The 23566-nt window shown below is 40.2% G+C and overlaps 2 protein-coding genes across 6 annotated transcripts in view; both read left to right on the plus strand.

Moving 5' to 3' along the window:
* Positions 1-23566, plus strand: part of LOC115626140 — a 52238-nt gene extending 28672 nt beyond the window's left edge. Inside the window, exons 1-6 of one of the 5 annotated variants that reach the window (XM_030521401.1) lie at positions 8758-8890; positions 9784-9877; positions 12030-12622; positions 13593-13826; positions 17016-17227; positions 20385-23566. In XM_030521401.1, the coding sequence (XP_030377261.1) occupies positions 9860-9877; positions 12030-12622; positions 13593-13826; positions 17016-17227; positions 20385-21739 (2412 nt within the window). In that variant the 5' untranslated portion in view covers positions 8758-8890; positions 9784-9859 and the 3' untranslated portion in view covers positions 21740-23566. Of the gene's footprint in view, positions 1-8757; positions 8891-9694; positions 9878-12029; positions 12623-13592; positions 13827-14092; positions 14228-17015; positions 17228-19310; positions 19443-20384 lie in introns of those variants that run through there. The other 4 variants (XM_030521402.1, XM_030521400.1, XR_003995567.1 and 1 more) reach the window with 4 other exon arrangements.
* LOC115626015 lies at positions 5392-6153 on the plus strand. The gene has a single exon (XM_030521263.1). The coding sequence runs from the start codon at positions 5392-5394 to the stop codon at positions 6151-6153; it is 762 nt and encodes a 253-aa protein (XP_030377123.1).

Below are 23566 nucleotides of genomic sequence, written 5' to 3' on the forward strand. Positions count from 1 at the left end.
TTTAATTAAGTGAATAGATCTACAAATAGTACTCCTGATGTCATCTTGGCTTATGCATTTTTGTCTGCTCTAAGCTTAATTAATCCCACAGTGCCGTGTCCACGATCGCTTGGGGGGAAGGGGCATGCCACATTAATATTAATTACGCAGCTCGTCGATCCCCTCGCCTCTACACAAACAGCTTCGCTTGACATACGCGCAAGTACGAGCATGTATGTATAGTATGTGTTCGTATATATGTATGTGTGTGTGTACGTTTAAAGCTTATGCAGGCGGACGTTTGACTCTAAATTGCTTACAACCCATAGATCAGATGGCGGCTGTCGATGGAGTTATTACAATGAATGTCGTTATAAATAGAATGCGTTTCGGGTGCAGCGCATTCGTGTACAGCTTCAGGCACGAAACCAGCAGCAAACTTTTCTTTTCATATTTTATTGCCATGACCTTAATATTTTAGTGGAGAGAAGGCAAAACAAAAGGCTATTCATATGTTCACATCTTTGTATGAAATTATTTTATATTTTTAAAATATCAATTGAATTTGTAGACAAATTTGCATGTTTCATATTTTTTTGATAATTATGATTTTCTTTGCTGTGCAGAACTCAAATAACTATGCGATATAGATCTTATAATCGATTAAAGATCTATTCATAATTAAGATATACTATTTATAAAGAATCAGAGCCAGATTAGGTTGATTGATTGATAGAGGAATAGAAATACGAATAGCGAACTTTCTGCAATTGATTTAGAATTTGTATATTATAATATATAATGTAATTTTAATATTATAATCTAATAAAGATATACTATTTAGAAAGAAACAGAGCCAGTTTAGGTAAATACTATAATATTATAATCTATTTAAAATTTATTCACAATTAAGATATACCATTTATAAAGAAACAGGGCCAGTGTAGACAAATATAAATATGAATACCGGACTTTCTGCAATTGATTTAGACTTCGTTTATTACATATTTAAAAGGCAGCATATTCTAATATTCTGAAGTATTTTGTAAAAGAACTTCTAGAAAGTAAACAATGCTTTTCAAAACTGTGACTGTGTTTTATAAAAGAACTTCTAGAAAGTAAACAATGCTTTTCAAAACTGTGACACTTGGCTCCCTAGAGTATTGGGCGATCGCAACCCTCATTTTCAAATGCCCTGCCTTAAAGAGTGTGCCTTTTGGTGCAGATGTGTTGTCGTTCTGGCTCATGTCAATTGCCAATTGGCAGCTTATGTTTGTAAATTGGTATTTCCGCTGTGCGTCTCTCTTCTAGTTTAACTTACAAATATACATTTTTACTAATTTTTCTCTTCCCTTCTGTATCATTGCAGGTATGTATTGAGGTCAGAACGCGCTTTAAAACGTATTTTAAGCACACAGTTAAGATGTAAGTGCGTAAATCAAATTATAAATGCCACGCCCGCCACAGTCTGCGAGTATGTGTTGCGGCTTTATTAATTTAAGGCAATTAATTTAAGTTGTTAAGTGGCCGAAAAGCTGCAAACAATTTATAGCTCACAATGTACTCGTACAAGGCGCTTGAGTACGCCTCATTTCGAGTGTCTGCCGTCAGATGCAGCGGCAACAAAGGGTTAAGTGGTAGTGGCGAGCGGTCAGTGGAACATTTAAGTGGCCGCCAAAGCCCTCAACGCTTCGTTCGCTTCCCCTCCCTAGTTTCTCATTTTCGTTCTCATTTCTCGCTTTCGTTCAACTCGAACGTGCTTAATTGAAAGTTCATTGGATTTGAGGCTTCAGCTTCCGAAGAACTGACAGCCGTCCTCCTCTATTTACTTTTTCCCTTCAGTTCAAGCGAATTGCATTTTTGTGCAGCTGCAGCTGTCAGTTCCCAGGCCTCCTCCTCCCACGAGCAGGGCCCTCGCCTGGACCGCGTTGCATTATGGAAACAAAACGCAGAGCCGACTCATTTGTCGTGATGTGAGGAGATATTTGCAGAGCAGCTAAAAAACAGTTAAATTCCAAAAATCAGTTCAATTATGCGCCTGTCTGCCCTCAAAGTCGACGTCGCGCCCTTGCTTGCGCCATTTGTCGCGACAAAGCCCAGTAGTCGGGCTGTCCTTTCCATAATAGCCTCTGTCTGGCATGTCGGCTTGGCCCAAAGGGCAAACGGTCTGGATAATGACTGCGAACTAGAGAATGCAAATGATGTTGGCCGACTATGCCTTGTATTTTTGGCAGCTCACAGCTGCGGCTAATTGGCTGGGAAGTGGCTTGGTCCTCGTTTGATGGATTCTTGTTGTTCTCTCCTTGGCATGGCATTGAAATGTTTGCATTCTCAGAGAAAATGAAACAATTTATTATGTGTTTGAAATATTAAATGAAATATTATTGTGTTTCTAAAAAGGGATTAGAGCTGAAGCGAAATTATGATTCGGATACGCTTGTTAACACTTAACTTTAATTAAAGTTCTCCCTATCAAGAATCTGTGCCTCATCTACTTTATTTTGGAAATGTAGCCTTCTATGCTATACTCTCTAGAAATATAATCTGGTAATATTTAAGTGACTGCCGACTATCTAGGAGTATAAAAAGTTGTAGTGAATGTAAAAGAAAATGAAACAATTTATTATGTGTTTGAAATATTAAATGAAATATTATTGTGTTTCTAAAAAGGGCTTAGAGCTGAAGCGAAATTATGATCCGGATACGCTTGTTAAAACTTAACTTTCTCCATATCTGTGCCTCATCTACTTATTTTTTTAAATGTAGGCTTCTAAGATATACTCGTAGAAATATAATCTTGTAATGTTTAAGTGCCTGCCGACTATCTAGGAGTATAAAAAGTTGTAGTGAATGTAAAAGAAAATGAAACAATTTATTATGTGTTTGAAATATTAAATGAAATATTATTGTGTTTCTAAAAAGGGCTTAGAGCTGAAGCGAAATTATGATTCGGATACGCTTGTTAACACTTAACTTTAATTGAAGTTCTCCCTATCAAGAATCTGTGCCTCATCTACTTTATTTTGGAAATGTAGCCTTCTATGCTATACTCTCTAGAAATATAATCTGGTAATATTTAAGTGACTGCCGACTATCTAGGAGTATAAAAAGTTGTAGTGAATGTAAAAGAAAATGAAACAATTTATTATGTGTTTGAAATATTAAATGAAATATTATTGTGTTTCTAAAAAGGGCTTAGAGCTGAAGCGAAATTATGATCCGGATACGCTTGTTAAAACTTAACTTTCTCCATATCTGTGCCTCATCTACTTATTTTTTTAAATGTAGGCTTCTAAGATATACTCGTAGAAATATAATCTTGTAATGTTTAAGTGCCTGCCGACTATCTAGGAGTATAAAAAGTTGTAGTGAATGTAAAAGAAAATGAAACAATTTATTATGTGTTTGAAATATTAAATGAAATATTATTGTGTTTCTAAAAAGGGCTTAGAGCTGAAGCGAAATTATGATTCGGATACGCTTGTTAACACTTAACTTTAATTGAAGTTCTCCCTATCAAGAATCTGTGCCTCATCTACTTTATTTTGGAAATGTAGCCTTCTATGCTATACTCTCTAGAAATATAATCTGGTAATATTTAAGTGACTGCCGACTATCTAGGAGTATAAAAAGTTGTAGTGAATGTAAAAGAAAATGAAACAATTTATTATGTGTTTGAAATATTAAATGAAATATTATTGTGTTTCTAAAAAGGGCTTAGAGCTGAAGCGAAATTATGATCCGGATACGCTTGTTAAAACTTAACTTTCTCCATATCTGTGCCTCATCTACTTATTTTTTTAAATGTAGGCTTCTAAGATATACTCGTAGAAATATAATCTTGTAATGTTTAAGTGCCTGCCGACTATCTAGGAGTATAAAAAGTTGTAGTGAATGTAAAAGAAAATGAAACAATTTATTATGTGTTTGAAATATTAAATGAAATATTATTGTGTTTCTAAAAAGGGCTTAGAGCTGAAGCGAAATTATGATTCGGATACGCTTGTTAACACTTAACTTTAATTGAAGTTCTCCCTATCAAGAATCTGTGCCTCATCTACTTTATTTTGGAAATGTAGCCTTCTATGCTATACTCTCTAGAAATATAATCTGGTAATATTTAAGTGACTGCCGACTATCTAGGAGTATAAAAAGTTGTAGTGAATGTAAAAGAAAATGAAACAATTTATTATGTGTTTGAAATATTAAATGAAATATTATTGTGTTTCTAAAAAGGGCTTAGAGCTGAAGCGAAATTATGATCCGGATACGCTTGTTAAAACTTAACTTTCTCCATATCTGTGCCTCATCTACTTATTTTTTTAAATGTAGGCTTCTAAGATATACTCGTAGAAATATAATCTTGTAATGTTTAAGTGCCTGCCGACTATCTAGGAGTATAAAAAGTTGTAGTGAATGTAAAAGAAAATGAAACAATTTATTATGTGTTTGAAATATTAAATGAAATATTATTGTGTTTCTAAAAAGGGCTTAGAGCTGAAGCGAAATTATGATTCGGATACGCTTGTTAACACTTAACTTTAATTGAAGTTCTCCCTATCAAGAATCTGTGCCTCATCTACTTTATTTTGGAAATGTAGCCTTCTATGCTATACTCTCTAGAAATATAATCTGGTAATATTTAAGTGACTGCCGACTATCTAGGAGTATAAAAAGTTGTAGTGAATGTAAAAGAAAATGAAACAATTTATTATGTGTTTGAAATATTAAATGAAATATTAAATGAAATATTATTGTGTTTCTAAAAAGGGCTTAGAGCTGAAGCGAAATTATGATCCGGATACGCTTGTTAAAACTTAACTTTCTCCATATCTGTGCCTCATCTACTTATTTTTTTAAATGTAGGCTTCTAAGATATACTCGTAGAAATATAATCTTGTAATGTTTAAGTGCCTGCCGGTTATGAAGGAGTGTAAAAAGTTGTAGTGAATGTGAACGAAAGGCAAATAGGTCATATAGATATGTTTGACCATAAAACTGAAGTGATTTGACAGCTGTGTCGCGACAACGACCCGGTACTTGTAAGGCGCACACGTGTGCGCGCCGAAAAGGACATTAGGAAAAGCCGAAATTAAAAAGCCATCAAGGGAATATCCACAAGCCACATGTGACAGGCAAACAAGCGACATAAGTGTAAGTGTTTGCACTTTATCAGGATTTATCAGGAAATGTGCAAGGGATTAGCCCAGGCGAGCCTACCTGTCAGGGTCGGCTAAGTAGGCTGGCTGTCGGGGTGGTGGTTGGGCTGGAGAGCAGGTAACTGGCCCAACGGGAAAACTTCTATAAAATCCGAGCCCTCGACGAACAGTTTAGCAGTTGCACAGCAACCTGAATAGCGAGCACACGCATTCATCCGCACACTGATTTATCTGCCAGCAAGAAACTTGAGCCATGGCCGCCACCTACACTTGCACTCAGTTCGTGAGCTTCACCCAGCCCACCAGCTATACGACAAGCACGAGCACCACCTATACACTGGACGCAGCGCGCTTTGGGCAACGCGACCTCTCCCTGTTCATCGAGAGCCTGGAGACCATATCCCGCATCGAACGTGAACGTCATGAGCGTCGTCAACGCCGCCGTGAGCAGAAGCTGCAGCAGGCGAGGATGGCGGAGTTGGAGGTCGAAAGTCGGCGCAGTCGTAGTCCGACGCCCACCGCCGACGATGCTGTGGACGAGCCACTCATGTTTCTGGAGTCCAAGTGCATACCCTATGTCGAGTCGGAAGCCATATCTAAGGAGACACCCGACTACTACTCCTGTGACGACGAGGCCTATGGTAGTGGCGCTCACTCGCCACGCAGCAGCGTCACTTACTGCAGCTGCGGCGGTAGTGGAATCTCCAGTGGCAGCACAGACTCCACTGAGTCGGGCGTTTTTGGTTCCACACCGCCACCACAATCGGAGCTAAGCAGCAAACCCAAACATCGCTCGGCACGCGCACGCATAATTGACATGGTCCTGAAACGCGACAGAGCCCCTTCGGCGGAGGCTCTGGACCAGACGGTAGGGTGCGAAGATCTGTTGAATGAAACAATTCGGCAGCAGTATGACAATATGGACAAAAAGTCCCGACGCCGTGGCTTTGCGTGCATGCAAGGATCGCCCGAGGAGCGCTTCTTGGATAAAGCCCTGCGCTATTTGACACTGTGATGAGCGTGATCGAACAATAATAGCTTTACCTACTAATTCTAACTGTAAAACCGATGCCTTTTTGTTTATAAAACATATACATTAAAATTACTAAATACACTTGAAAGAGTTTTTAGTCGTACGTTATCGTCGGGCTACTTCCTATAAACACATGCGAAGGAGGAGTATTTTCAAAATAGCCTAAACAATAGAATGTTTCACATAATTTCTGAAGATCTCAGACAGATGTTATTCGCAAAACATCTTCTCACTACTGTTAAAAAGAAAAAGAACACATTCAATTCAGTGTTCATTCATTCAATTACAGTATAGCTCTAAAGCAACCTCTAGAGTCTAAACCAACGCTTTATTCATTAATTTAAGTGAGACTATAGACGCATATTTGTAACACAACAACTGATCCTTGCAAATCTTTTAGTTTTGGACGATCAATTACAGACTTATAATGTAAATTTACATTTATATACAAGTACATACATGTTAAAAAATGTATAAAGATAATGACCAAAATCATAATAGAATCTCTTGCGGGTTGTATACAATATATGAAGTTTTATTATGTTGTTATGTATATGTAAACATTTTTTAACATAAATATATCAAATTGCTTAAAAACAGTCTGTAATTTGTCGTCCTAAACTAAAAGATTTGCAGCGATCAGTTGTTATTTCAACAAAAACAATAAACGGTTGCAAAAAAAATATGTACACATTGCCATTCTATACTGAATATAAATGGACTTCCTAATTTGAAAATATTTCATAGATGGCGCAGCTAACTATCTTAATATGCATTGAAAATAGCAAAAAATGACTGCCGATATGAGGCGCTTAAGTCGAAATGCACCAAACGTAATTATTTTCATACGAAATCAACTCCTCATGCTAACAAAGCAAAATAAATGTAAATAATAGTTTATTTAAAACAAATTTGTAATTAAATGGAAACAAATAACCCAGTTGTCAGCTCCTGTTACCTATTATTAACTAGGCCTTGTAATTATGAGGAATTAAACACAAACTCATTGACCAATTGAATGCAAAATGCTTGGTCGCACTCTCCTTGAAAAGGCGCTCGTCAACTCGCCTAAAACTCTATGGTGGTTGACGGCCCACTGACACAGATGTCAACGTCGACTCCGGCGCATTATCTGCCTCGATTTAACGGCTGTCAGTTGTGGCTTCGCTTTGCGCTCCGACTAAGTGTTTTGTTTGAGTGAGTGTGTTCTAAAAATACAGACACCGGCCCTCTGCTCCTGGCAGCTGTCACAAAGCATCGTCATCGCCATCAACAACAACAACAACAAACGCAACCACAAATACCTTGTTGTTGTTGGCGGCAACACTTTACTAACCACAAAGTGTAAACTGATTTGCTATTGAAAGCCCACCGCCCCCGTTGCCCAACAGGCAAACCAACACCACCTTTCCACCTTGCCACCGCCTGTTGCTGTTGTGATTTAGTTCATCACTTACATCGCCGGTAACAGAAACAATGGCATTATGGTATGCCTAATCAATCAATCAATCAGCACGCACAGTGTTCCTCAAGTGGAATCGGCGCTGGGTGCGAAGATTTGAACCAAATTTAGACGAAAGCCAATATTGGATTTGTTATCGATTGCCTTGTTGAATGCGGAGGAAGATAGATCTTTAAAATGGGAGCACCTTTCATGAATAATAATTACACAACAAATTTGATTTTTTTTTTTTTTTTTGACAATCCTGAAGATTGAAAGGCAGGCTGAAGTCATTATTTTGACAAATAGAAAGCAAATGTTGGAATTATTGAGAAATAATTATTATTATTATTATTTTTTTTTTTTAATCTCTATTCTTTAACTAAGGTCTGTCCTAAGGAGAACAATTATTAAATTATATAGTAGCATTGGATTTGTTCAACCAAGCGTTCTGTCATGATGGATATAGAAAGGTATTCCTTGGCGCCACAAGTAACTGTAAATAAGACTAAACTCCTAGTTTAAGCTGTATTTGTATTTTTCTTTAAGTTTAATTTAAGTTATTGTAAATAATAACAGTATAATTAAAGTTTTACATTTATAAAAAAAGGAAAAGTAACTGAATGATACTTATAACTGATTGTGATTTGTTCACAAGAATTTGAAATATTTGGATTGAAGATGTTTATTCAAAAAATGATGTACTTGATAATTCATTTGCTGTAATTCTGAAATTTTTAAATATTATAGTTAATGCAAGTGTCAGGAGGGAATATATTTCTGAATATATTAGAACTAGAATATATACGTATAACAGCAAGTAACGGACTACAGGGTGACTCGGAGAGGGACGCATCCTTTGCAGTGCCTGACGCCATAAATCGGTGGGAGCTTTCAGTTGTTGCATGTTGTGTTTGCCATGCGCAGGCCACAGAGCTTTCCACTCCTGCCTGTGTGCCATAAAGCGCCCGAGAATGCCTCCGACTGCAGTACGCGCAGTGGAAGCCAGTGCTCGACTCGATTGACTCGATTTGGCCGTTGCTGTCGCTGTCGTTGTGGCTGTCGTAGTGGCTGTCGGCTGGCATAAGGCCCAGTATCTATCACAAGTTCGCTGGCGTCGCATATCGTAGCATACTTTTGAGCGCCTCAGGCTCAAAGCGGAAGTGCCACAAAATGTACACACGCCAGAGCGCATAGTGTGTGTGTCGCGTTCGTGCTTGTGTGTATGTGTGTGTGTTTCGCCTTTGTTGCTGCATGTCGCGCGCAATGTTTGCTCAAGTAAAAGCTAAATTTGATTAATTAATTTATTTAACGCGTGCTACAACAAATGTGAAAGCAAATTAAATGAAAAGTCAGCGGGGGAGGGGGGAGAGAAAGCAAGTCTTACAAGTGCAGCACGAATGTCGTGGGTCTAGGTGTGAAGTTCACACACACACACACACACGCACACACACACACACGAGTACACACATCTGCACCGCACCCCTCTAATCATCACACGCTGGTGCTTTTCACTCTTTTTTTTTTTGCTTCCTTGGAGTCGCGCGTTTCCAGCTCTCTGGCCAAAAGTTTTTGTCCGTTGACAATAAAATATGAATTGATGCGCGCGCTGCGCCACGAACTGTGTGTGTGTGTGTGTGAGTGCGTAAGAGTGTGAGTGTATGCGCTGGTGTTGGTGTGCGTGCGTTTGACATTTTTTGTAGTTTTTTAAGGTCATTCGCGTAGCATACTCTTGAGCGCGCGCCCCTACAAACCCCTTCATAAACGGTTTTGGCATGCAAAATTTAATCAAAATAAAAATAAAAACTGCCACAAACACACACATGCACACACACACACACACACAGGGAGAGAGGAAAACTTACTGGGTGTGCCTATTTTATGGTCGCTTTGCTGCAGTCGGAACGCAAATACATATGTGAATTGTGTGTGACTGTTTTATTGACTTGCGGTCAGAGCTCAGCTCATGCTAATTGAGTTTACTAGCGCGCTTGTGTGTGTGTGAGTGTGTGTGAGTGTTTGTGTGTGTGTAGCCAGCCTTGACTTTTCCATCAAATTGTCTGCCATATTTTGTCAACAAAAATTGTGAAATTTCAATTTCGATTTAAGTAGAATAAAATATTTTCGTATGTCCAACTATTTTGCACGCTACGAAATTTCCATTTGAAAAGATTCGAAAAGCCAACAACAGAGCCACCTAAATGCCAGCAACGAGCCATCTAATCATCTAGCAACAACTAACGAACTATGCTGCAATACGATCAGGTAAATGAGAGCGACAATTTGCTTTGTGTGTATGATGACGTTAAATCAGCAGCCAACACACACACACACACACACACAACTTTCACACCCGCACAACACATGCCTCCCTAGTCACAAACATGACCCAAATACCTAGTCAGCTTTTGTGTTTCTTTGCCGCAAACCTGGCGAGCTGTGTGCCGCTCGTGCAGTTTCCATAAATTCAATTGCTGTATCACTGCACAGACAATAACAATAACAACAAACAACAAACAGCACCGGCACCACCACCACCAACAACAACAACAACATTGACAACAGCTATAAGAACAACAAGAGCCCCACAATTGTCAACTAACGTCGTCACTTTGGCAACCTGTCCCCCCTACTCCCCTAATGGCAACTGCAGCCTCAGCCGCGGCAACATTCTCGTACACATATGTATGACTGCGATTAACTTTTGTCTGTTCGTCTGTTTGTCTGCTTGTCCCGGCCCCTTGCTTCTTCTTCTTCGCCCACAGCCAAGGAAAAATGTTAGTAGTCGCCCATTGTAGTCTCCAGCCCAGCCAGGCAGCTAGCATTGTTTGCACTTTTGTACGCATACATCTCAAGTTTTTGCTATGCACTTGAAACACTTTAGGGAGCACTCGGTGCACTCTCCACCTTAAATTTGACAGACAGATGGACAAACAGACAGACAGACAGGTATGCGACTAATGTGGGGATTGTAGTGGAATAAGCGCCAGCTATTTAATACTTGAGAGTGAAAACGCTTTGAATGAACAGTCAGCTTTGGATAGGTCAGGAATATAACTAGAACAACTACTTGTATAAATGAAGAAGGCAGCACTCTTAAAAGGTCATAATATGCAGGCAAAGGAAAACACATCTAAACAGTACTGCATTGATAAGGAAATATTTTATATCGATGCAAAGCTATCTAGTTTCAATAATAAATGTTGTATCTAATCTCTCCAATGCTGAACAATTAAGTAAAAGTTTCGATGTTTAGTACACATTTCTTAAAACCTTCGATTGTAAAAAGTCAATCACACTAAATGCTTTAGACTTTTACTATAATAATTGTAATGTGTATTAATAAAAAGAAAAAAAGATCTTTATCCTTTCCACACTATTGCAATTCTGAAAATATGGAAGAAACGCCAATCGTACTTATATTTAATTCGCAAGTGGCTCAAATTGGAACTGCTTTCGCCGCCTTCCAATTTTCTAAACTTTAATGCAATAACACTAATGCTGACCTAGAAATGTCGAAAAACTTCCGTGCACTCGTTTTCTTTACTGTTGCGCTCCTCTGGCACGAAACAAAGTTAACATCGCATTTAGTGCCAACAATTTTTCAACTCAACCTCATGTGCCGTCCTTTTTTTTGGGGCAAGCTACCAAGAGTATGATGACGACTGACAGAATTCGAAAACAGCAAACCAACCGTGCACAATAATGGCAAAAAGTTGGCAATAAGTTATCAAAATAAAAACTTTTACTTGCTGACTCAGCGGGCTTGCAGCCTCCCTGGCCTCCCTCCCAGCACTTGGCCATTCATACGCATAAATCGCAAAAAGACGCCATGACTTCGAAGGTCGCACACTTATTTGAGCCACTTTGAGGGAGGAAGGGCCTGTTGACAAACAATATGGAACCTAAGCTCTGTAAGACGGTGGCATAATGGACTTGTTTAAGTCACGATTGGAACCTGTTGAATGAAAAAATAATGTAAAATATCGATATTCACAAATATTTCAATTCAGATTAGATATAATGTTCTGTGGAAGCATCTACTATATACACACATATGAACTTTAAGTGTGGTTGTCTTTTAGAAACCCAGAGAGGTCTATACTTGTAGGTATAATAAATTTAAAATAAAACTAAGATTACATTCCAAGCCCATAGACTATGTTAATTCATAAGCAATACAAACCACAACATATTCATACTTTTCAGATGTACTCTTTGTTCAGATATCGACTTTGATTTATTAGAGAGCAATATTCTTATAAACAAAACAAACAACATACTTGTATTAAGAAAGCTATTTGTGCAAAGTAAAAACTGCTCACAAAGATAGCAACTTAACAATTATGCAATTTATTATTATTATTTATTCAGCATTCTATTCTATTGTTTTATTTTGTTGTGCTCTGTTTTGCAGCCACCTGAGAATGAGCTTCAGAAATCGCACGATCACAATCCGGCCGCCCTGAGCGAGCACCAGTTGCGCGTTCAGGCGTCCCTACAGCGCCTCAACATACCCGACTGGTTCCGACAATATAATCAAACCATAGCCCACTCGCCAGATGGCGCCACTGCGGCTCCAGGCGGAGGCTACAAGCCAGGCAACTTTACTCGCAAACGCACACAGGAATCGGGCCGCTGGCAAGGCCTCAACTCGAAGACGACCTCACTCAGTTCGCTGGGCTCGCAACGCTCCGATCGCAGTCCCTTGCTGCTCAGTCCTTCGGCGCACAGTCACCATGGCGGTCAGACTACGAGTGTGGCTAGCGGGGGCGGCGCATGCGCAACGCATGGCGTCGGCGCCACCCGCTGGTCAACCTCGCATCTGAACTCCACGCAGACATCGCCCAGCGTCTCGCAACGCGGCTCCTTCGCTCGCGGCGCCCCCATCAACTCCAGCTTCATGTCCGTCAATAGCGGCAACAGCGGCGTCCTGCGGAACTCCTATCGTCAGCCCTACCTGGGCTGGCGCAGCACAGAGAAGCTCTCACAGCGAACGCCACATGAGCGGTAAGTGCGACTACCTGTAATATAGATGTTCATAAAATTATAGCAACAGATTTAGTTTATTTAATTGCCGATGCTTTTATTAGGATAACACAGAAGTGTTACCGGGTGAATTTGTTAAATTAATCTTACATAGCTGAACAGATTCTATAATTTATTTTTTTCAACCACCAATAGCTGATTTCATCTCATTAATTTTAAAAATTAAGAATTAAATTAAAAACACAGCCCCCCTTCGCGATTGTCATGGAAAATAACTTAGCTGAAGTCACGTTATTTCCCAAAAAGAAACAAAAGAGAACGCTACAGTCGAGCAAGTCCGACAGTGAAATACCCTGCACCCAGACTGAGTTATATGCGCCCCTAGTAGAAGCAAAAAGTAGAAGAAGAGCGAACTTGATGCTGCAACTTGTGGCCGTAGTACTGGAGCGAAATTGTTTCGATAATAACTTTTCTTAGAATTGACAGATTTCAAAAACAGTAGATAATTGCTTATAAATTACGTTTGCAAAGTTTGGTTGTAGCTTTCAAAATGTGAACTGTATTGACGAAATTCTGTAGCGGGGAGAGGGGACGGAAAATCAAAAAAATAAAATAAACTGGTGAAGTCTAGGGAATAGGAGCGTCCACATACCGAGTGTGGTTAATGTGCGCTCAACGCTTTCCGAAATCCAGGCGTTCATCCAGACGGACGGACGGACGCACATCTTTAGATCAATTTCTCTTCTGCCTATTACATACTTTGCCCAAACCTAATACACCCTTTTTCCCCTACGGGTACAGGGTATAATAATGATTACAATTATTTCATTAAAGATAAACCTAAAACAAGTATAGCCCTACTCTGTAGACCAACCACTTTCCAGGCAGAAAAATGTTCAATTAAGAGCACTTGTAGCTCGAAATACTTAACCAATTCCACTTAAGACGCCAAAAGCTGTCACTCTAATAACTAATAACTCTTTCTTTGCAGGCTGGCCAACTCGTTGCTGGCCCAGCAACAACGCATATCCCCCACGCAGCGCACGGTGGCCACGTCGGCGTCCCCGATGGTGACCACCAACGGAGTGCGGCAACTGCAGCCCGTCACGCCGGAGATACAGAGCTCCATCAAGGAGGTGACCTCGGCCATTGTGCACTATGTGAACGATCAGGCGCAGGCGCAGCAGCAACACCAGCGCAGTCGCTCGACGAGTCCGAATTCGAGGTAGGCCTTGGGACCACACTAGATGCATTCGTCGATGCACAGAGCCCCAAATCCGCGTCCACGTTGTAGTAGTCGTCGTGGTCCTCTTCTTAAACTTTCTGTGTGGTGTAGTTGTCGCTGTCGTCTATCCATTTAGTCATTTGTCGTCCACAAGCACCCCCACCCATCTATCATCCGCACTGTTCCACCAAAACCATTTCATTTCCATTTCGATTTCAAAGTTTAATTTCTTTTGCACCAACCGCAACCCCAATCGCATCGCGTAGCTACCTGTAAAAACACCTTTCGCTGCTTCCGTGCTCAGACCACAACTCGCTCCTTGAGCTCCTGACAAGTAGCAGCCATCAACAGATTCCAACTGCACCATCACCAGCACCTGTCACCGTCCTGCTGCGTTCGAGGTAAGCCGCTGACTGTCGTTTCCGTCGCCCCTTCTTGTCGTCCTTCATGTGGCTAACAACTCCCCTGTGACTAAAACAGCGCCCAATCTGGGGCTACTAATACACACGTATGTACATACTTACATAACATTATAGCGCGGTTTATAGTATGTATGTATGGGTGCTGGCTACTAAACCACTAAAACCATAACTTGTTCAACTAACAACAAAAAAGCACTTGGCAGTTCAAAAGGCCAAAACTTTGCTGCTTCCTTTCGACCACAGTTTTTGCCTTTTCACTCCCGCAGATGGCTGAAGTGTTTCTTTTTAAGCAAAACAGCTGGAAAAAAATGAGACAAAGCTTTAGCAACCAATTGTACTCTCAGCTAGGAACGGTGTATATATTTTAAATCGATCTTTATCACTTGTGATGAACGTTCTGGTATCTGTGCGAAAATCCTTGCCTGCCAGTCGCTGAAAAATGTAGCCAATGGCAAAGATTGGAACCTATAAGCTCTTTGCTTTCAATCTTTGGAAACTTTAGAAATTGCATTGCTTAGAACTATGCCGATATTTATAATGATGCAGAGCTATAGAAACGATTTTCAGTCGTTCGAATAGAACAGCAATTAAAAATGTTCTCAATTGTTCTTCACAGCTCAACATAATTTATCATGCAGATAGTTTTGGAATTGGATTGATTTGAAATAGGTCTCTATAATAGGAGCTTGTTGGTAATCAATTAAGTTTAGATACCTATTTACTACTGATGTACATATTTTTTCGTAGATTTCGTGTACTTTTGCACATTTGATTATGGGTGTTTATCAAAATTCTGATAAGTGTTGATTGTAAAACAATTGATAACAATTCAGCTAGTTGATAAAGACGAATTCCGATTAAATACTTAAAATGCCTTCGAATCGATTACCAGCTATGCAGAAAAGATACTTCATTGCGAACAATTTACATAACGTAGAAGTTCGTATTTTACTACGTTTATTCGATAATGCTCTACTTGTATTTCTGGAATGGATAATAATCCAGTCCGGAATGGTAGTTGTACTTTGGCTTATGCTTTCTCCTTCTCTAGTGTTATTTTGATCTTTTCTGGTTCTTCAATTCTAAACACACATATCTGCGTATAATGTCAACATCACGCCCCAACTGCTCTTTGATGTTCATTTTTTCATGAATAGCAAGCCATGTGCCTGCTGAAATATTGAAATGATTGCAACTTGTCAATGTATTCTGAGCATTATACTTCTGTCAATCAATTTAATGAACTCCCAAGAGCTGTTCTCCAATACTTGGAGTGGTTTAATATTTAAAATGCAATCCTTGCAATCTGCACACATTTTATTATTTATGCGGCGCCATTCCTTTTTAAATAGATTTCTATGGATGCTGCTTCTAGTGCTGTCGATTGCGGGTCTTCTATTGACCAGCTTCCCACAATGTATCCATACAAATCAAATTGAAATTGATTTCATTTCACTTTCTTTGTGACCCATCTAAGTGAATTTGTGATGTGACAATGTCTGCGGAGGCGTTCCCCTATTAGTGTTACGCACACAACAGAGAAAAGGGAAGGCATTGATTGGCAGTCAGGCCCAAGCGCCTCTCAGTATGCAATTTAAATGTCAACAATGCAACTGTTGTCCCTCTCCTCCAACCCAACCCATTTGCACATTCTGCAATCAGCGAGCCACTTACCCGACCCGGCCCCTCTCACGAATGGCAATCATAATGAAAATCAATAATATCGAAGTAGAGCAGGCCATACAGGGTGTCTTTTCATGGGCCTGTTGGGTCTCCATAAGCACCACTGTCTGTTCGTAATCGGGCCGCCAAGCAGGCGCCTGAAGCAACCCCCACAGCGGCAGCTGCTCTCAGCAGCCATCTCTCGCCCCCCTTCGCCGCTCACCACCCACTCGGCGCATATGGCAGCCCACTTTTTGGCTCTGCTATTTTCGTCCTGGCGCTCATTCGTGTGCGGCAGCTTCGATTGGCTCGATGTGCTGCAGACCAGGCACGCGTCTCAAATTCAGAACAGAGCGGCACAGAACAGGACCCGCTTAACCAGACGAATTACATAAAGGACCAGAAACAGAGTCCTCAGCACTCGCAGTGGCTCTGCCATATTTCTAGACTTCTGTTCTGTTCTGTTCTATTCATTCTGCTGCGCATTAAGTGGCCCAGAAAAATTCGACAGTCGCAACGGCGAAAAAGTTGTCTGAGGTTAGTTTCTAGTGCTGTTGCATCGCCACAAGTGCAACCAACGTGTGGCAGTGAGTCATCGGTGTATTGATTTTATTTCCACCAGCTCGGCGCAACGCTTTTTCTACTGTGTGTGTGTTTTCTTTTTTCTTCGACACAATCTGAAAGTGTGAAGACATTTTTCGATAAAGTGGAATAAGCCTTTGTTAACTTATAGTTGTTTTATTAGAAGTGATTCAGAATTTCCATTCAATTTGTTTTGCTTTTCCAGTTTGCTTTTTAAAGCAAGTGGCAAACAACTCAGCATAGAGTTCATATTGCTTTTAATTGAAGTCATGGCCTGTTTAAATTCTCTGTCCGCTCTACCAGCAGCCTTGCTCGCATCAATCAGGACGAACTTACAAAACTAAAATGCGTATCTAAGGAAATTCAATGATAAGTGGTGTTGGCTCTGCAATATTTGTTTTACTAAAATCTGTTCCTCATTTCCAGTTTGCTTCACACACATACTTGTATAGAGAATAATTGATGTTTTATTGCATTAACCAGTCTATCTCCGTTATTAATTAACATTTGTATTGGTTCGCAGGAAATGCTGGCTTGAGAGCTCCTTTGTTGGTATTCGTCCGTTGGATTCACCGCAAACACCCGTGATCGAGAGCAGTCCGCAGTCGTTGTCGGAGCGTGTGGTGCCTTCGGTGGCGCATCAGAGCTACGCGGTCTACGTGGATGCCACCAACGCCACCACACAGCAGCCACCCTTACGCATGAACGGACTCAGCCGTATCGGCGGCGGTGGCGGTGAGTCGACGATCTACATCTAGAGCGTATTTAGATTCGTTTTGATTTTTGGTTTATCGAACCTTGAACGTTGTTACCTGCACACGAAAATGCAAGAAGCAGAAATGCAAAAGCAAAAGCAAACACACAATCAAAATCAAAAACAAAACAAGAATAATAATATTAAGGCCAAAACGTTTCACCTTTGGAATATAAAAGCAATTATTTTAGCATGTATTTAGTAGCCCTTGACGATTTTTTATTTCATTCTATAGTCACACACACATTCAAACAAACAAATACGCAACGCGCCACAACAACAACAACAACAACAAGAAAAACAACAACAAATGTCATGTAAAATACAATTTTCAACATTTGTTTTGTTTATAATTATTTTAAATGTATTATGTTTAACATTTTAGTGCAAATGCAACGCATTTTAATATCGATAGCGTACCTTTTTATACACAAAAACCGAAATGATTGACAATTTTTTTACTGAAGATGCTCAAACGTTTCACACACACACAAACACACACACACATGCATAAATATGTAATTTTATACATTAAATTTTAGTTGTAAACATTTATTTTTAAAGCTGTCCGCATTAATTTTTAATAAAACGCACAACAGCAGCATAATGGAATCATTTTATACCCATTATGTATATTTTTATTTCCACTTTATTGCACCCCCTTCTAAGTTTTGTTGTTGTACAAAAATTCATAGCATACTTATTTGCGCCAAACCCCTTTTCGACTAAAAATAAGCGAGAAGCGACGACGAAGTATTCGCTTGCGGCTTGCTTGGAATTTTCTATTTTAGGCCTTGTTTTTAAAACTAGACAAATTCGCGTATGCACACAACAGCAACAACAACAACAAAATTGCCAGGCTGCAATAAATTGAAATTGATGCTAGCGGTGTTATATCTGTATAATTAGAAGTGTTTTAATCTTACAAGTATTCATTCACCCATTGAAGAACAATAACAACGAACTATTTAATGCCTCCAAAAACTATCTACATTTAGTTTTGTATAAACTATTTTAGTTGTTTTTATTTTAACTTAGAACACAATACATACATACATACATACATATATTACGATAATGTGCTAATACTTATACACAAATTTACAAGCGTTGCCCACAAAGCGCAAGTCTTTGTGCAAGTAATAAATAATATATATTTTATTTAATCAAAACCATAGTTTTATTTTTGTTCTGTTATTGTTGACGTATTTTCAATACCTTCTTTGATTTCTATCGTACATCATTCATTTAGTTTCTGCCATAAATCATATGTATTTTATTTAATCTGCGGTATAATTTTTTGATTTAGTCGGCGGTTGAGTTATTTTTTGAAAAACTTTTGATTGGTATTGTATTAGAGTTATATTTCCATTCACCTTTTTACACACCACTATGTATGACACAGCGATCCCCTTTACTTTCCGCTCACAAAACTTTCTCAGTGTAATTTTAATAAGCTCTTCATACCTATTTAATACTTAAGCATAAAACTCAAATCAAAAGAAAAGCTGGAGAGAAGAATGCGAATGGAGAATGGAGAAAAATGAAAATGAATCGGAGCTACTTAAAAATAAAGCTATTTTCAATCGTTACTTAGTTTTAAGTGAAAGCAAGCATTAACTTAGAATTAGAAAAAGCCCAGCAATTCTTCCCTTCGGCTTTCCTTTTGCACCGAGGTCTATGCTGATATTGGAAATGTTTTAAAGAGTGGACAGCCCGTTATCTCTATGAAGAATTGGATTCAATATGTTTATCGAAGTCACTCTTTAGATCATTTCGAAATGATCTCTAATTATTTGCTCACTGTTAGTTGTAAGATCAATTAATGCGCTATTTATTTGATGCCTAACAAAAACGATATTGTTTTTATATTTTTATACTTTATTCCATTCTTTGAATATAAACGATTTTACGAAAAAAAAAACGCGACACAATATCATGACAAAATTGAAAACCGGCAATCAATCAAATCAATTAATTGCCAATTGTTCTCGGCCAAAAAAAAAAAAACAAAAAAAAAACCATGCACCAAAAATAAATATCGCTTAAAAATATAATATATAGCGCCCGAACGCTCGTTGAGCAACGCATCGTTAGAAGATGTCCTTGCATCACTATTAGGACTGCCAACTACCTCCTCCTCCACCAACAACAGCCAGAACAACAGCCAGAACAACAGCAACAACAACCAGACAAGCCACAGAACACAAGCGGCGGCCGTTGCAGGGCCGTCGACGACAGGTATGAACCTGTAAGTTTTTCTTCCAAATACTGATACCCAAATCAAAAACAAAAGATAACAACAAAAATAATGATGTTTGATGAGAGAGAATGCAATGAAATGAGAAAAAGCGATGTGAACTAAAGTGAAGAAATTATGGGTATAGGCGAAAAAAAACTAACCACATACTATGTACTACAATTGTTCTTGTTTGTTGTTCGCACACCTATAAAGCTACCTAAATACATACTACTTATATACTCGTATAATTACAATTACCTGCATATCAATTATCTCATATATACATGTAATATACTCGTACGTTATAGATATAGATATCTGTTCCTCGCTCCGGCTATATATTCAATATGTTTCCTGTGTCGTCTGCATAAAATCGCAAATGTTGGAAACTCTGTCATTTTTTATCCATCCCTTTTTCATTTGTTTGTTTGAGTAATAATAGAGTTGTCACGTTTTTCAAAAAAATATGAATTTTACCTTTTCTGTAGTTTGTTTACAACTTAATTATTCTTTCAACATACTAGTGCCTACATTCAAATGTATTTAACAACTCGTTTTTGCTCCTCTAAAAATTACACTGAGAAATACACAAAAAGAGAGACATGGCGCCATGTTCGTGACAATTACAGTTACACCTAAAAAAAAAAAAAAAAGAACATCCGTTAGTTCGTTCCTAGCATGTGCGCTCCTTATGGGTTCTACTAGCGACTAGAGATTGCCATCCAACATACATATATAAACCTACCCACATCAAATGAATGCTCATTGTTGTTGTTATTATTATAGCCATCTCTAGTGGCGGCAATTACGGAAGCTACTAGGCCTACAAACCAACTAACCAACGTGTCACCCCCTTGTTCGTTCTCTCTTTTCCAAAACATGCCCACCCCGTGCAGCAAATACAGCAGCTAGTCGTCAACAACTGGAGGTCCTGACAGCGGCCGAGCAGCAGCGTCTGCGTCGCCGTAGCGAAGGGGACGCCCCCGCCCAGAAGAAGCAGCAGCAGCAGCAACAACAACAACAGCAGCAAACAGCATCAGCAACAATTCAATCCGGAGAAGGAGAGGCCACAACCAGCGGTAGAGGAGTAGAGGGAGGAAATGGGGCCAACTGGGCACATCAACAGAAGCTGCAGTCCACTGCTGGCCACACGGCGGCCACGCGACGGGTTTCGCTCGGCGACTCCTCGGAGTCGCCCAACAACAACAAGACCAACTCCACCGAACTGCAGATCCGGTGCCGCAACACCAAATGCGACCAGAGCGCCACGCCTGCCGACGCAAAAAAGTTTTACAAGTCATGCCACAATTGTACCCATCTATATTGTTCACGTGAGTGTCGGCGCGCCCACTGGGAGAAGCATCGGAAGGCGTGTCTGCACTCGCGCGCCTCGAATCTGTGCCGACAGGTGCTAGCCACCTGCAAGGACGACGTCGACTCCCAGCGCCATCTGAGTCTGCTGGCCCGCAAGGGCAGCCTTTCGCAGGGACGCGGTGTCGTGCGTGTGCTCTTCCGGTCCGCCGAGGCGGCCGAGGGCTTCATCAAGCACGGCTTCCAGTGCATGGGCGAGGCCTCATATGTCCGCTGGCCCGATCTCATGCCGGCTGAAATGGGTCTGGAGCTGTACTCGGAGCTGCTGAAGCTGAGCACGGCCTACAAGCCCGAGTCCAAGATGCTCATCTATGTGGCCATTTGTGTGGTGTCGGAGGCACCAGGCATGGGCCAGGCACCGGTGCGCTGGGAGCGCCAACTGGTATCGCGTTGTGCCAAGCTCAAGCTCTGCAAGAGCATCCTTGCCGAGCTGGACCAGCAGCAGCAGGCGCTGCAGCAGCCTCTGTCAGTGGTCGCGGTGCCGGAGCGCACCGACATCCTGATACTCACCTTCAATCCCAGCCTGCGCAGCGTGCCCGGCAATCGGGAGCTCATACTGTCGAACATCTTGGATATTCTGTCGCGACGTGGTGTGCTGCTCCGCAAGCACTATCCGGAGATCTATCAGCGCTTGCAAAGCTACACGGAGGGACAGACGGACAAGTTCAACCCGGTGACGCTGCATCCACGCGACTCCCAGACCGGCCAGTCCTTCGTCTGCATAATTATGCCCGTGCACACGGACAGCGAGTTCGTCAAGCTGCCCTCGGCCGCAGATGGCGGCAATCGCGTGACCACCATCGATGTGGGTTCGCCCGCGGCCCTGGCTCAGCTGGACGACGACGAACTCTTGACCCGCACCACCCAGGAACAGAGTTGATTGAAGGCCGCCAGCAGAAAGAACAAGAGCAGCGCCAGCGACAGAAGCGGAGGCAGCAGCGGATCTGCCACGCCCCAGCCGCTGCTCTATGGCGATGCCCAGGGCTACGGCTTGGAGAGCACGCGCATGTGAAAGGCTCCTTTCTCGCTCTCTCCCTCTCTCTCTCTCTCTATATTTATCTTCCTATGAATCTTTATCCTGCATATACACGTACATACATACTCGTGCTCGTGTATCGGTACAGCTCTGTACTCTGTTCTGTTTCGTCTTAAGCGTGTAGTTAGTGGGCGTGTCAGCTTCTGGACACTCTAACTCCGTATATCAGTAGTGCCCTCCAGTAAAAATTCAAACCTAGGGTTGTTGGTACAACAATATCGACTTTAGAATATTATAGTCACGCCTGCGTTCCAAAAAAAAAAACACAATTTAAAAGGAATACGATGTGGGTATTCGTCCCAGTGGTTGATCGGTTAATTGATTAAAATATTAAAGATCAAAAAAATGGTTAATTATAGTGACTAGCTGGAACGCTTAAAAGATTTCATTTAACTTTTCAACAGCTAAGCAGTTTACTCACTGGCAGTGAATACCCTTTCCTGCTTCTCAACTAACGAGCGCCTTTATAACTGATATTAAAAGTTTACTATTATCGGAGTATTTCTATATAGTTCATATATATTGCTTATTTATTAGGATACGGATACAAAATTAATCAAAATGGTTTTCCAAATATCGCTATCAACAGCCCTAACACACACTTGTTGTCTGGTACACACATACGAGTACATATATCGTAAGAAATCCCAACTATATACACATACATATATACTATACATATGTCTGTATGATTTCTCCCAACCACTTATCATCATCACTTATTAACTCGTTCTAGCTAAATTAAAACAATTTACACTACTACTACTACTACTATGATACACAAGTCAAGCTTTATTATATACAGATAGATGTGTGTGTGTGTGAGTCTCTGAGCTTAAGAGCGACATTTCTCATCAGCCTAAACTACGATATATAGGATATATCCTGCAGCTTCCACAACTACGGCAACTAAGCGTAAAATACTACTACAAACAGACTTTATATAGGAACTCTGACCAGTCTGGCATGAGCATCTATAGCAACGCTAGCTGCTCCTGGCCTCTTTGCTTAGATTGTAAGGATCTTGGTACACCCACTCGCTTAGACATTCGCCACAACTACTATACTATAGTGTACTATACTTGTATGTGTTTGTAGGCTGCTGCGCTTTTGGACGGCGCAATACTTAACATCTATTTTGATAAAGACAAACGACAGTCAAACACTCACTCATTAGCTCGTTCTTATATCTCCTTTGACATATACAAGTATCTATGTATATACGAGTAATACATACATACATACATACATATATAATGTAACAAGTGCAAATAATTTGCCCATGGCCTTATTTTAAATGAACTCGTTCTACCTACTATGTTTGTTGAATTTGTTTGGCCCTAATGTGTTAACGCTTCCCAATTAGGTTCTTAGCATACTAATAAGTGAAGGCGTACTACGTATATACAAGTAGATCAAGTCTAGGCTAGTCAAAATACTATGTGTATGTACTATATATTAGTTCAATTTGTGTACTAAACCAATGAAATCAAAGAAACGCTAACTCAACTTATTCTCCTTTTCCATTGCTAGACAAATTCGCTTTTCTCTTGCTAGATAATTATACATTAATATTTTCCCCAACATTTTGTGTAAATAAATAAAAGTCAACTGCATTTTCATGTGTATGTCTTTTCGCCTAGTCGTAAGCAATTTATAACAAACAAAAAA

This window comes from Scaptodrosophila lebanonensis, unplaced genomic scaffold (assembly GCF_003285725.1).
Source record: "Scaptodrosophila lebanonensis strain 11010-0011.00,11010-0021.00 unplaced genomic scaffold, SlebRS2 tig00000080-arrow-pilon, whole genome shotgun sequence".
NCBI lineage: Eukaryota > Metazoa > Arthropoda > Insecta > Diptera > Drosophilidae > Scaptodrosophila > Scaptodrosophila lebanonensis.

Excerpts from the sequence above, each read along its gene's own strand:
- LOC115626015 (XM_030521263.1), top strand. The coding sequence starts at position 5,392 with ATGGCCGCCACCTACACTTGCACTCAGTTCGTGAGCTTCACCCAGCCC.